At 35.4% G+C, this 12,819-nt stretch overlaps 5 protein-coding genes across 5 annotated transcripts; 2 read left to right on the top strand and 3 right to left on the bottom strand.

Annotated features, from left to right (window-relative positions):
* Positions 1-1,094: 1,094 nt before the first annotated feature.
* On the bottom strand, positions 1,095-2,235 carry RO3G_11255 (uncharacterized protein; the record flags this gene model as incomplete). Its single annotated transcript, XM_067665839.1, has 3 exons — positions 1,095-1,439; positions 1,489-1,648; positions 1,697-2,235. 3 exons carry the CDS (start codon positions 2,233-2,235, stop codon positions 1,095-1,097), a joined length of 1,044 nt encoding a protein of 347 aa, XP_067521940.1.
* Positions 2,236-2,855: 620 nt separating this feature from the next.
* RO3G_11256 (uncharacterized protein) lies at positions 2,856-3,421 on the top strand (the record flags this gene model as incomplete). The annotated part of the gene is made up of 3 exons (XM_067665840.1): positions 2,856-3,045; positions 3,093-3,244; positions 3,404-3,421. 3 exons carry the CDS (start codon positions 2,856-2,858, stop codon positions 3,419-3,421), a joined length of 360 nt encoding a protein of 119 aa, XP_067521941.1.
* Positions 3,422-3,533: 112 nt separating this feature from the next.
* Positions 3,534-5,134, bottom strand: RO3G_11257 (uncharacterized protein; the record flags this gene model as incomplete). The annotated part of the gene is made up of 9 exons (XM_067665841.1): positions 3,534-3,633; positions 3,687-3,750; positions 3,882-3,929; positions 4,127-4,312; positions 4,360-4,414; positions 4,457-4,542; positions 4,620-4,812; positions 4,875-4,974; positions 5,019-5,134. 9 exons carry the CDS (start codon positions 5,132-5,134, stop codon positions 3,534-3,536), a joined length of 948 nt encoding a protein of 315 aa, XP_067521942.1.
* A 705-nt stretch (positions 5,135-5,839) lies between these two features.
* On the bottom strand, positions 5,840-8,049 carry RO3G_11258 (uncharacterized protein; the record flags this gene model as incomplete). The annotated part of the gene is made up of 6 exons (XM_067665842.1): positions 5,840-6,002; positions 6,055-6,130; positions 6,200-7,240; positions 7,298-7,465; positions 7,513-7,824; positions 7,911-8,049. The coding sequence occupies 6 exons, from the start codon at positions 8,047-8,049 to the stop codon at positions 5,840-5,842; spliced, it is 1,899 nt and encodes a 632-aa protein (XP_067521943.1).
* Positions 8,050-8,452: 403 nt separating this feature from the next.
* Positions 8,453-8,932, top strand: RO3G_11259 (uncharacterized protein; the record flags this gene model as incomplete). The annotated part of the gene is made up of 2 exons (XM_067665843.1): positions 8,453-8,465; positions 8,562-8,932. The coding sequence occupies 2 exons, from the start codon at positions 8,453-8,455 to the stop codon at positions 8,930-8,932; spliced, it is 384 nt and encodes a 127-aa protein (XP_067521944.1).
* Positions 8,933-12,819: the final 3,887 nt, after the last annotated feature.

Below are 12,819 nucleotides of genomic sequence, written 5' to 3' on the forward strand. Positions count from 1 at the left end.
ACAAGTTAATAAAATAAAGCCCATGAAGCCTTCTTTTACATATAACACATACCTATTTTGTTCTTTCTTCTTCTCTTCTTGAATTACATTGTCCATAAAAAGGGATAGAATACTCTTTATGAATGACTTGTAGGATACTTTTCTTTCATTTCGTGCAAAAGGAGAAACGATATAAAAAAAAGAAAAAAAAAGTATTTTGCGCTATTCACCCATGAGCAACATGATAAAAGGTTTTGGATACAGACTACTAATTCAGATTGTGTGATGAATGATGATAAACATTTGTATGGCGACGTCAATTTGAGCTACCTTATGCGTTTGGACATCTTTGGATGGTACCATCCTTTGCTTTTGCTGATAGAAAGTCAAGACTAAATGGATTTATAAAATGTCGTAGTCACTGATTTAGAAATGTATCTATGAATGCTTTTTTATTATTATTACTATTACTTTACTCTATATATGAAGTATCAACATAGGCTAAATGAAATATGTATCTCGTATAAGCTTGGGTTTCTAGACAAAGTACGTATATCATCATTCAAAGATAAAAAGATCATCTATGACTTAAAAGGGTAAAAATGATATACCTTTTATCAAAGTCCATAAACAGAAAGAAAATGTTAATTGGCTATAAGGACTAAAAAAGATGAGGAGTGTAGTGTAAAGAAGAAAGAATGGAAGCTCTTCATGTACATATCCTTGTAATAAACAATCGACAGTATTCCTTTTTTTTTTTTTTTCATCTCAAGTGTAATAATAACGTTTGATACCGACAAAAGATGAATGCTTTATGTTTATTTAGAGCATAAACATTCATCATATTGATGGCTCAAAAAGGCAGCAAAAAGATTGTATTCTTAATGAAGAAGTATCTTGACAAGTCAAGAATTAAGCAAAGGCTGCCCATTCACTGGCAATTATGATACAAAAGACTACTATACCCCTTTTTTTAAATTGATTATTGAAATTCTTTTCAGCGTCTGGATATCGATTTCTCATATAATTAGAAAACACCTAACACATAAATAATTCGAGGGTGTATATAACTTTCTTCTTATTTACAAATATATCTTTACATTCTATTTACATGATTAAATGTATTGTATTCTATTCTGTTGCCCAAGTAAATTTGTTTCTTCTGTTATTGCCACTTGCTGTTTTCTAATTGAACTATGATCTTGACTTGTTTCTTCTTCATCTTGTACTATTTCTTCTTCAACAAGAATGCCAGAAGACTTGTAAGATATTAAAAGAACGCCACCAATAGTGATAGCAACACCAACCATGGTCAATGAGAGTTGATACCAAGTGAATCTATCCCATTGATCATAATAAACAAGACCATTGAATAAACAGGATACATTGAATACACATGCTGAGATCGGAATCATAATCACCGTATCACATAATTGCAATCCTTTATTCAAATAATGCAGCTATGAAGCAAGATGTTAATTATGATGATAAAAAGTAGCTTTCTTTTACTTGTAATATGGCAGTGAAGATCATCATTGTCAATAATATCCATGTAAGTGGATATTGTAGTTGATTTTTATCGGAAGCGATTGTAAGAATGATTAATTCAACACCGCTCTTTGCAAACAGCATACTTTGGCTGCTCACATTGCCTGCTAAAATACCATAACTATTGTACACAAGTTAAGGGAGAGGAATGTATAGACTGTAGTATTACCTTATCCCAATGTATTTTTTGAATTCATCTACTTGAACCCATTTACCAATCCACTTACTTCTATGCGATGGCGGCAAAGTAGCCGACTCCAATTGATCGTGCAGCTGTTCAAAATAATGTGTGGCTAATGCAGTCGTGACAATTAAAAGTTCAAGAGTACTAAAATAAGCAATAAACCCAGGCTTCTTGTACAGTCTTATCAAATCATCAATATCATGATCTGGTTCTGTCACAACCCCAAAAATACCCAACAAAAGTGTCCCAAACACAATAAAACATGTCCCTACCAACTTGCGAAACCCAAACGGATCCCCGAGGACAAATTTAGCTGCTAGTGCATTAAAGACCAAGCTAAGGGCACCAATGGGTGCCAAGATAACAATGGGTAGATAGCCAATGGTAAAGATAGATCCGATGAGATTGGCTGCCAGATAACTAGCGAAACTGATGACCCAAAGTGGTCTCCGCAGATAATGCTTTCGGTTTTGTGGTGGATAGATGGAATCATTCAATAAATGTGATTTTCGTTGGAATGCCATGGCAAAGGATTGTATTAAATTGGTTAAAATAGAGATAGAAACACCTATCCAAAATTGTTTTGGGTATTGCATTTATAAAATATAAAAGAGAGAAAAAGGATGATAAAAAGAGAGAAAGAGTGAAATATTTCAGTCTCCCTCTTTTTTTTTTTTTTTTTTTTTTTTGTTCTGCCAAAAATTAATGCGAAAATCTTTAAAAGGAAATTGTATGTCATACACACACGTACTATTTTACTGACAGTAGGATGGTAATCACTGCCATGCTTTGTCATTAGACAGGCCTTGGTTATGATTGAATGAAACGGATAGTTAACAAGCTTTTTTTTTTGGATAAATTGCTCAGCTTTTTCATTTTTAATACTTTTTTAATTAACATACAGATTTAGTATTGAGAAAAGGAGCACAGGTTGGATGAGTGTCTGTTAAATATGCTTCAATAAGAGTATAAAGTACAAACGAGGTCTTATCCAATATATAGATGATCTTTTATAAGAGCGTGAGAGAAATGAGTTTTAATTGGCTGAATTAAATTTATTAATGCAAAAAAGAAAATGACGTTACCTGATCTTTTCCCCTCTTTCTTTTTTTTTTTATTTTATTTTATCTTATTTTTTCCTTTTATGACTGATAACCTACAAGAAGCAGAACAGGAAGCCAAGAGATGGATGATTATTGGTGCTCATCAAGCAGGAGCAACAGAAAGGAAAATAGCTCGTATCTCAGGACTTTCAACAACAGCTGTTCGTCATATTTTATTAAATTATCAACAAAATGGAACACCTTCAATACCCAAACAAGTACCCAAAAGAGGTAATTTATTAAAATTAATTCTACTTTTATACTTAAATATCATAAAGTGAGAGAAAAACCAATAGTCGAATATGATGAAGATGGAAATATTATTGATTCTGAATCAGAAGAAGAACAAGAACAGATACAACAAACAAGAAAGAAAGCGAAAAATAATAACAATGATGAACAATCCTCTTCTTCTTCAGATGAAACCCAAGTAAGTAATGCTAATTAAACTAGAATAAAACTCATATTCTATCACAGACACAAACAAAGAAATCTTCAAAGATGGATCAAACAATAAGAGGATACGAAATATGGACACATGAGGATGACATGATATTATTAGACTATGTACTTCATCACTTGTATACAGGTGGATGGCATGAATTAGAGTCAAAGTACAATGGAAGACACTCTGCCAGGCTGTGTCATGAAAGATGGAAATATTTAAAATCTTTATTAATTCATGGTATTACGGATAAACCCAATACACCTTGGTGAATTCATTCATTGGCTGTCTCCCATATACAGACTACTTTATTCTTTTCGGCAGAATAAACGTATTCTCCTGTTGAACCCCAAGATACTCCACAAATAACAGACCTACACATAACATGTTTTTATATAAAACGAAAACAATAAATTAGAAAACTTACTCGTGTCCTTTGATGGCTTTTTCAAGGTTTCCAGTATTTACATTCCATACATGTAAGGTACCATCTAATATCTAGATTAGTTTGATATTATAAAATGAACATGATCATATGTACCTATGGATCCTGCTGCTATATGATTTCCATCAGGACTTTAAAGTCGTTAGAAATAACAAGAAAGACTTTTTGCTTTTTTACCTAAAACAAGATCTTGACCAATTAAGTCCATTTTGATAAGATGGAGACCTATCATTCATGAGGTTTTATGCTTAGTATGCAAGTAGACGTGTATATTGAAAGATAACTTACTGAAATGTCTTTAATACATTGTACATACGAACATCAATTAGCTTCAAAGTATTATCTCTTGAATTAGTTAGCAGACATACTCCATCTGATCTTTCTTAGTACGCATTCATACAGGATAGGATAGTCATTCTTACCTGGTGACATACTAACAGACGTGACCTGTCCAATATGCACATCTGTTAATTCTCTTATACCAGACGCTGTACGTGTATCCCAAAATCGAATGTTGTTATCTAAATGTCCACTGATCAATGTCTGTCCATCTCCATCCATTAAACAGAGATCATTACAGCTAGAGTATGTAAAGATAGTACGAGTGGCTATCATTTATGTTAATAATCAATAATCAATAATAATTTCAACTTACTATATCCTCTTTGTAAATCCCATACTTTTAGTGTTCTATCATGACTACCCGAGACCTACAAAAATTAATACTTGTTTCAATCTATTGTGATGTATACCAGTCGAGTAGAGTCACCAGTGAACTTTGCTGCATATACTTTTCCAATATGTCCAGTCAACGTATGCTGATCATCATGGTCAGTATCTGAAATGATGATGAATAAATAACTACCTTCAATCTAAAAGTAGATAAACTCCATACTCTTGTTGCATAATCTGTACATGATCCAAGTATCAATTCATCCGTAGAATTAAACGAGACAGAAGTAATCGTCTGAAGTGCTCCACCTAATGCTCTCATCAAGTGACCATTCTTTGCATCAAACAATCTAATCTTCTTATCCGCTCCTCCTGTTGCAAATAATGATCCCTTGGTTGAAGATGCTATACAATGTACTTCTTCATCGTTTCCATTCTATACAAAAAAAAAGGGAGCATTTATTTTTATACAATCCATGTCAATTTCTATTTGCTTACTATTTTCTGCAGCACTTTGGAAGGTATCATGTCAATCGACGGATATTCTTTTTGCTGATTTCTTTTACGTTGAGGTGAACTTCTTGCTTGTTCAAGTGCCCTAAAGAAGAATAAATGCATATTCCATAAACAAGGTATGCTTACTGTTCATAAAATTGTGTGGCTTCATTCATTTTCTCTGCTTCCTTATTCTTCATATCCATCCATCGCTTTAACAGTTCATTATTTTCAGCCACAAGCTTCTTATTCTTTTCTTCCATTGTCGTTATTTCCAAATGTAAAGCGGAAAACTCATCTTGCAAAACCTACTCTTTGTTATTTTCATTCCATAAAACCATTTTACTTGCCTGAATGCCTTTATCTTTCTCTCTTAACAGGTGAGCTTGCTCTTCACACTTGGCTGATAATCTCTTGACTTGTTCGGATAATTGTATTGTTCTACGTAAAGAATATAAGAAAAAGCTCTCTTACCGAAAAATAACACATACTCTTCTGACAGCCTCTTTTCATTTTCTTCTCTTCCTCTTAATTGCTCACTCAAGCGAAAGAGTCGCTGAGCATTCTCACTTTGTGTCTTGTACAATTCGACTCTTTCTTCACTTAATTTATTAATCCTTGTTTCTAATTCTACTACTCTGGAAGAAGCTCTACACATGGTAATGTTGAGATGATGATCCTTGTCAATCGATTCTTACCCGTCGTAATTAGTGTCCTCTTTTTTCAGTTTTTCATTTCGTTTAGTTTCAATCGTTTGCTGTAGTAATTTGTTATCTAATTAAACACCATGTTTAACGTTTTGCTTATTTACAATGGACTGCACAATTTACTTGCTACAATAAGGTCATGAAACAAGCCTTCTCGTCTGTTTCGTACTTCAAGCCTCTCTACAATTAAATCTCGAAAAGTCATGAATAAAAAAAAAAAAGGTACACTTGGATGCGGCCATTTAAAAAAGTGCATAATTTTTATTCGTGTTGTGGTTCTACATAAATCTCGAGAACGTGACGAAGATTAGTCACGAATCCAGTATCTTGATCTACCAGTTGGACAAGGTCAATCGTGTGTAGTTTTTCTTTGACCGCAATAAATTCAATATCTACACTTTGAGAAGTAGAGGGCCCTAAAGGACTATATTCATGGTCTTAACATTGTTGTTATTATTATTTTTGTTTAATTTCACCTTAATTTAATATTATTTTCTAGACAAATGATATCAGCTTCATGTGTTTCATTATCAAAGTATTGTTTTAAGAACTCTAGATAAGAAGAAGAGGTAAATAAAAAGAACACAAGCACAACTCTTTCTTCTAAAAATAAATAAATACCTGATTCACTCATGTAAGGATCTATAGGCAAAGGTTCAAGAGGAAGTGGTGGTAAAGTGGTCTTGATCCCAAAATTTTCTGTAGGGTACCTCTTACGATTGGGTATCATCACTTGAAATCGTCTTGTATGTTTGGATCGATTGACAATAAAGACATGCAACAAAAACCTTTTGCCGACCTCAATCTTGTTTGGCACCGTAAAGGAGACGACGATGCCATCCGCAATTTCTCGTTCGGGGGCACGTCTAGCATGGATATCCTTTAATGTGGAATTTTTCTTGACACCAAAGACGCCTTCTAATGCATTCTGGACCTGTTGATGGTCACCGGGACTGCCAGCGACCGATCGCGTTCCAGGAGAGTTCGTCATGGATTGAGAACGTGCCAACGCAGTGACGGGAGCTGTGAGTTTTTCTGCGAGGGGCGACATGTCTTCTCGTCTCTGGCGCGAGACGTCCAACATGGTGTTCCATTTAGATCGCATGGGAGCCGCACGGACGCCTGCGATGACGGGGACGCTGTAGATCTGAATCGACACCCGCTGGGGTTGCATCCTGCCATCCTCAGCTAGGATCGGTTGCTGTTGAGGAAGCGGAGGAGGACGGCGGGAGGGAAACATGCGTTGGGGCTGTGTGGGTGGTTTGGCTACCCCGTCATCCAACAGCGTCACATCATACACAAACACGACCAGATCTGATCGACCTAACTCGATCGGAAATTGAATGGGGGTATTGAACGCGACCGAGACGACTGCGTTCGAGACTTGCACGTCCATCTTTTCAACCACAAACTGAGAGCTTGTCTCGTTTGGATTTTCCAGTTCGATGGACATCATCACCATCTTTTCTGCTACCGACGCGTTTGTTGTTCGCAGCTTGACCATCAGACCGGACCGGATCGGCAAGGTTTCCTTGACACTGCGTTTGAGTGACAGGGGCGGATTGGCAGAGAGTTGACTCGTCGTGGACGATCCAGTGCCATGTCTCGATTGGTTTTCGATCACAAACCTTTGAACTGGATCTTGCTTTGCAAAAGCAGGATCTATTTTAACAATTAACAACACTCTTCTTTCCCCCTATTCGTTTTTCAACAGCAAACCTTCAGATAAACCGCTTAAGAGATTGATCGATTCAAATAAATCTGTATCATATTCATCGTCTGTATTGTTTTCTTGTTGGACTTGTGTACGTTTCAGTGTGATCGGTCGATATTGTATATTACAATTAATATATAAAACAGGTTGGCTTGATTTTGTCTTTACATACACTATACATCTTTTTGTTATCATTTCTCTTTTCTATGTGGCTATTTACCTATCGGAACAACCATCAAATAAAGAAAACAGACAGAGTCATTGTGCTCAAATACAGGAATATCCACATGTTTCGTGCTGTTTCTATTAAACGCTTGTGTAAAAAAGGGTGTGGCTACTTCTTTGCGCAATGTTTTAGGTGAACCAGGAAGTGACTGAATGCCTCCGTTGTTCATAGATGAAGTACGTTGTAAGCTAGGAGGAACAGCATCTATAAAAGTAGCATCCAAGGTGATTTCAAGTTGGTTATAAAAGGATGTAATGGCCTCTTTGACCTCAGGACCTGTGCCTGACTTTTGCTTGGGGATACTGGCTAGTAAATAAACTTGCAAATGTTCATCTGTCAATAATAGAACTTAGCCTTTTATTATTCTGGTGATTATGCTCCATTGTGTATACCGTAGAATGCAAATTCACGAGGTTTGGCTTGAAGGATAGCAAATGGATCATCTTCTTCTTCAGGCTGTTTTGTGTAGTTTGGAACAAGAATTGAAAACTCGGCCTCATTAAAGAAAAGTTCAGTTGAAATCGAATTCATTTGTTTTTATTGTTATTTTCTAAAACAAAGGAACTTAAAAAGAAAGCTTAATTTTTTTTTTCTCTCTCTCTCTCGAAAAATGACAGGTTTTGGTAGAAAAGCATTTGTAAAATGTTATTCAACAATTTCCAACAATAAGAAACTGGTTTATTCTTCTCCTAGTTCAGGACTTGTTAAACTTGTGAAAATGTTTTCCTTATCTACACTAAGTGTAAGAACATCAATAAGCTTGATTTCAAATTTATTCACCAATCCTTCATTTTAGATTTCTGCTTTGTCAACACCAGCACTTTTATACTTTTGGCAAGAACCTGTAGGTAATTAAAGACGACATTCAAGAAAAAAGTAAAAGGCATAATATTTTTTTTTCTTTATAGCTCAAGTAGCTGACATATCAAACACCATGTTCCTTGGAGGTAAGAAAACATTCCAGTTGAATATTTATATTTATTTTTTTAAAGAGTCCATGGTACGCTATACATTAACACATCTATTATATACAGCATTTTTAGCCAGTGGCTGCTCAACTGGGGCTCTTTCCTTTTTACTTTCACCTTACGTGAACTACATTTACCTTCACCAACCAAAACAAACAATTGCATCGGAAGCACCCATCACACCTGAAACGATCATTACGATTGAAACATTGGATTTGCTCGCTCGACGCCAGCAAACGACCGTCCAACTGCGTGAATTACGACCCATCAATAGCTCCTTTCTTACTTGGACAGTAGATCGCAACGTGCTCAGACAATATTATGCATCCGGACAATCACAACGAATCCGTCAAACTCGATTCTGGTTGGATCAAAGGAACGGTACAGGCGATCAGGAAATTATGTCCAAGATGTTGAGAACGGTTTATCAGCGAAACAACTATTGAAAGACCTATAGACTTTTTTTTTAGAGCAAATCGTATTTTATAGAAGACAAATAAAATTGCACTTGTTTATCACTGGAAAAAAAGGTCGTAAAGAAAAATATATCCTGAGGAAAATTCGGATCTATAGCCTATAAGAAGTCTACTTTTTTTATGAATGTAGTTATCTCGTTGCTCAAATTGTCAGGTGTGGGATAATTCGAATAGAGTCTGTGAAAAAAAATGCAAAACGAGACTGACAGCTATGCACATACCAGTACTTGGAAACTGGGAAATGGAACGTCAAACATATTTGATGTATCTATCATTCATAACTCGATATACAAATAGCATTAATAAGCTATATGTAAAATATATACAATAGATAGGCTATAGATTGTTTTGGATAATTTTCATTAGGGATACAATGCTGCGTCACTGTACAGTTGAATTATATCAAATCCAGAAACTAAATCACAGTCAATCATATACGGATATTCTATGGAAAAATGCTTGTGATGATTAAATATAACAATGGGAAAATGCAGACCCATTATCTATTTGTCATTACTCATCAATTAGTGATCCATGACATGAAATGTTATCCGTGTATGAAAAGTATAAATTTTCTTACAAAATAAAACAATCTCTTTATCGTGTCTCGTCGTCTATTGTTTTTTTTTTTATTATGTTGGGTAAATCAACATTGACCAAAGGGGATTTTTTTCTTAAAAAAAAAGATTATTGAAATAGCTTAGTACTTAGAAAGGTATTATTAAAGCTGACGAAAAGGAAACACGAAATATGAATGCATGATTATTGAGCCACAATTTATATTGCTTTCGAATAACATAAACTTCCTTTCTTTTGTAGATTTTTCAAGTCGAGCATATGATATGTAGTGGCTCATAAAATTGTACAAGTGTTTTGTATTTTTGCTCCAATGGGAATTATCAACACAAAAATGATGCATAAGCTGACATATCATACATCAATCGAAAGCACACCTTATTGAATTCCTGTTGGTGGTAGTCAGTCAGCAATAAAGTATTTTTTTTTTTACTGTAAGTGGGATTAGAGAGCGTCGTCATATATAGTAGCGGACAAAACTGGTGCACAAAACTTAAAATTAACGTTACATCTTCACCACACGCCTGCGACTTTTGTGGCATATACAGTAGTTACAAAAACTATTGCAACGATTTGCAATTTTCAGGTAAATCGCTTCTCAGTTCATGTGAAATCGAGGTATCACGCTGTATTCCCCACAATGCATAAACTGGCCTCCGCTCTTTACTATACTAGATGATCAAATGTTATGGAAACAAAATGATGGATGTACGCGATTTCAAGTTTCGCTTTTTTGAAACTTTCTTTATTCGAAAACTGGATCGCGCCATTTGAGATGCAAAGTTCTCTATATTCCTAGGGCTAACCTTGTTCATTTTGGTTTATGCCAATTACCCTGAGAGTATGCTTTGAGATTATTATTCAAACAGCTTCAAGTTCGTTCAATTTAATTCATCTTTTTATTGTTTATGCATTCACGTCTTATTCGTATAATCTGCTAACACTCACACCCTACAGCAAGCAAGCCAACATTAGATTAGCTGTTTTTGAAAGTAGATCATTCACAGAAATTATAGGTATTTTTGGAATACATTCATCAATAGTAGACCGTTACGTAAAGAAGTTTTTAAAGAGTGGTACAGCATGCAAAGGCGTCCATCCTGTGGTTCCTCCTGTATCAACTAGGAAGTACATCGGATTATTGGTGCTCAAAGGAGATATACAGACAGCTAGAGGCATGTTCCTCAGGCTAATGGAGCTGGGACTCTCTATGTCTTATATCACTGCAGTAAACATCCTGAAAAAAAAGAATGTCCATGCAAAGCTACAGAAAAAGCAGCTACTTTTAACATTTAAGCATATTTAAAATAACTTGGCGTAGGCAAAAGGATATAAGGATTGGAGTGTTGATCGATGAAGATAAATAGTATTTTCCAATGAAACAAAATATAGTATTTGGGTCACCAATGGCGTCAAATACTATTGAACAAGGTCAAGCAACATATTGCGACCATATCACCTCGACCTTACAGTGAAGCATGGCGGGCCTAATTTAACCCTATGGGGACGCATATCTTTATGAGGCCCTGGATATGCATATCAAGCTTGCGGTTGGATATTGAATTTGGAAGTACATCAACATATTGTTGGCATAAACTACCTGTATACATCGAAGTGCTTCAAATGGCACAAAACACAGATTTACTTTCGACGGGACATTGAGCCTAAACATACATCTCGATCGACAACTATATGATGAAAAGAACATAGGGTACGCTATGTTAATACAGCTTATCACAAATTCCAAATTTAAACGCTGTGGAGCACGTATGACATTCACTTATGTTGCTACTGAGTGCGTTTAAGACACATGCGACAAGTCTGGACCGTTAGCGACAAAAATTATACTTAAAATGAAATATATTTAGCAAATATATTTGCCAAAGGTACCTCAACAGCATGCTAACAAGAATAGATGCAGCTATTAAAGCAAAAGGTGGCATACACGTTTTGAAGTTAAATAATACAATTAATGAAATATGGCTATTTTTAAAAATGTGATATTAATTGGACAATATCTCCATGACTAGCAAAGGAAAGCCATAAGTCGTGATGTCTCATAAGAGCCAAGATGCAGTTTTACAAATGACTATAATCTTACATTGATACTTTGAATCGTTGGAGAGATGTTGGTCTCCGTGCGAGATTTGAATTCGCGTTGCAATAGTTTTTGTAACTACTGTATGTATCCTTGTTACGTCTGTCAACATAACCTAGGAATTTCCAAAACGAATGACGTCCTTTGGTATCTTTACAGATCTTGCAGCCTTGTTGACATTGATGAGCAGTATGACCATAATCTTGGCAATTAAAGCATTCTTGGTTCTTGTTTTTAGTGAATTGTTCCAGACCACCGTTTTCAACAAATAGAGTGAAGTTTTGAAAACTCTTCGTAAGCTCTTATATCTTACAGTCCACGTCTTCTACCTTTACTTCATTCTTGCCAACCTTAGTAGGCTTAACCTTTTTAGCTTGATTTCTTATCTTTTCTTTCACCATTACTTCCTTGCGGCCTTTACAATTTCTGTTCTTTTTCTTGATTATGATTTCGTCTTCACTAACATCTTCCGAGACTTCCTCATATACAGTAGCGGACAAAACTGGTGCACAAAAATGAAAATCAGTATTGCATCTCCGCCATATGTCTGCGACTTTTGTGGCATATACCATCTGAAAGGCAGTCTAAAATATGCATTATGCTAGGTAAACCGGAACTGTGCCGGACATCCTTCAGGAATAAGGTCATTTTTAGTGATTTTTTGAATATTTCAATTTTCGCCAAAAATATAGTACTTGTCTAGCCTTCCTTCAATTTTCCTCATATCTCTCCCGTTTGCTTTCAGATTTTACAGTATATTAGTGAGCTTTAGTAGCTCTTGGGAAACACATAAAGCCATGCTTATTTTGTATTTCCCATTGAAATCTCCCTTTTGTTTTCACCCTATTCACCATGACAAAGTACCAGCCTTGTACAGTGGCCGTCAAAACTGGTCGCATGTTTTCATATTTTGCCTATACGCACTATCTTCTTCTTCATTTCTTAGTCTATAGCAATGAAATATAGTTCATTCGAAAGAGCAAACTCTGGACAATTATATGGTAACACAGACATTACAGTAGGTCCAATATACTGGTAGTAATTGGCACTTAAAGTCCGACGGTACATGCGACCAGTTTTGACGGCATTAATAAGTCAACATTTTTACACACTTTATTTAAAAAAATCAACACTTAGTCCAACGACCTTTTGCTTTAATGACTGCAGCACACCTTTTTGGCAT

Source organism: Rhizopus delemar, genomic scaffold (assembly GCF_000149305.1).
Source record: "Rhizopus delemar RA 99-880 supercont3.9 genomic scaffold, whole genome shotgun sequence".
In the NCBI taxonomy this organism is placed as follows: domain Eukaryota; kingdom Fungi; phylum Mucoromycota; class Mucoromycetes; order Mucorales; family Rhizopodaceae; genus Rhizopus; species Rhizopus delemar.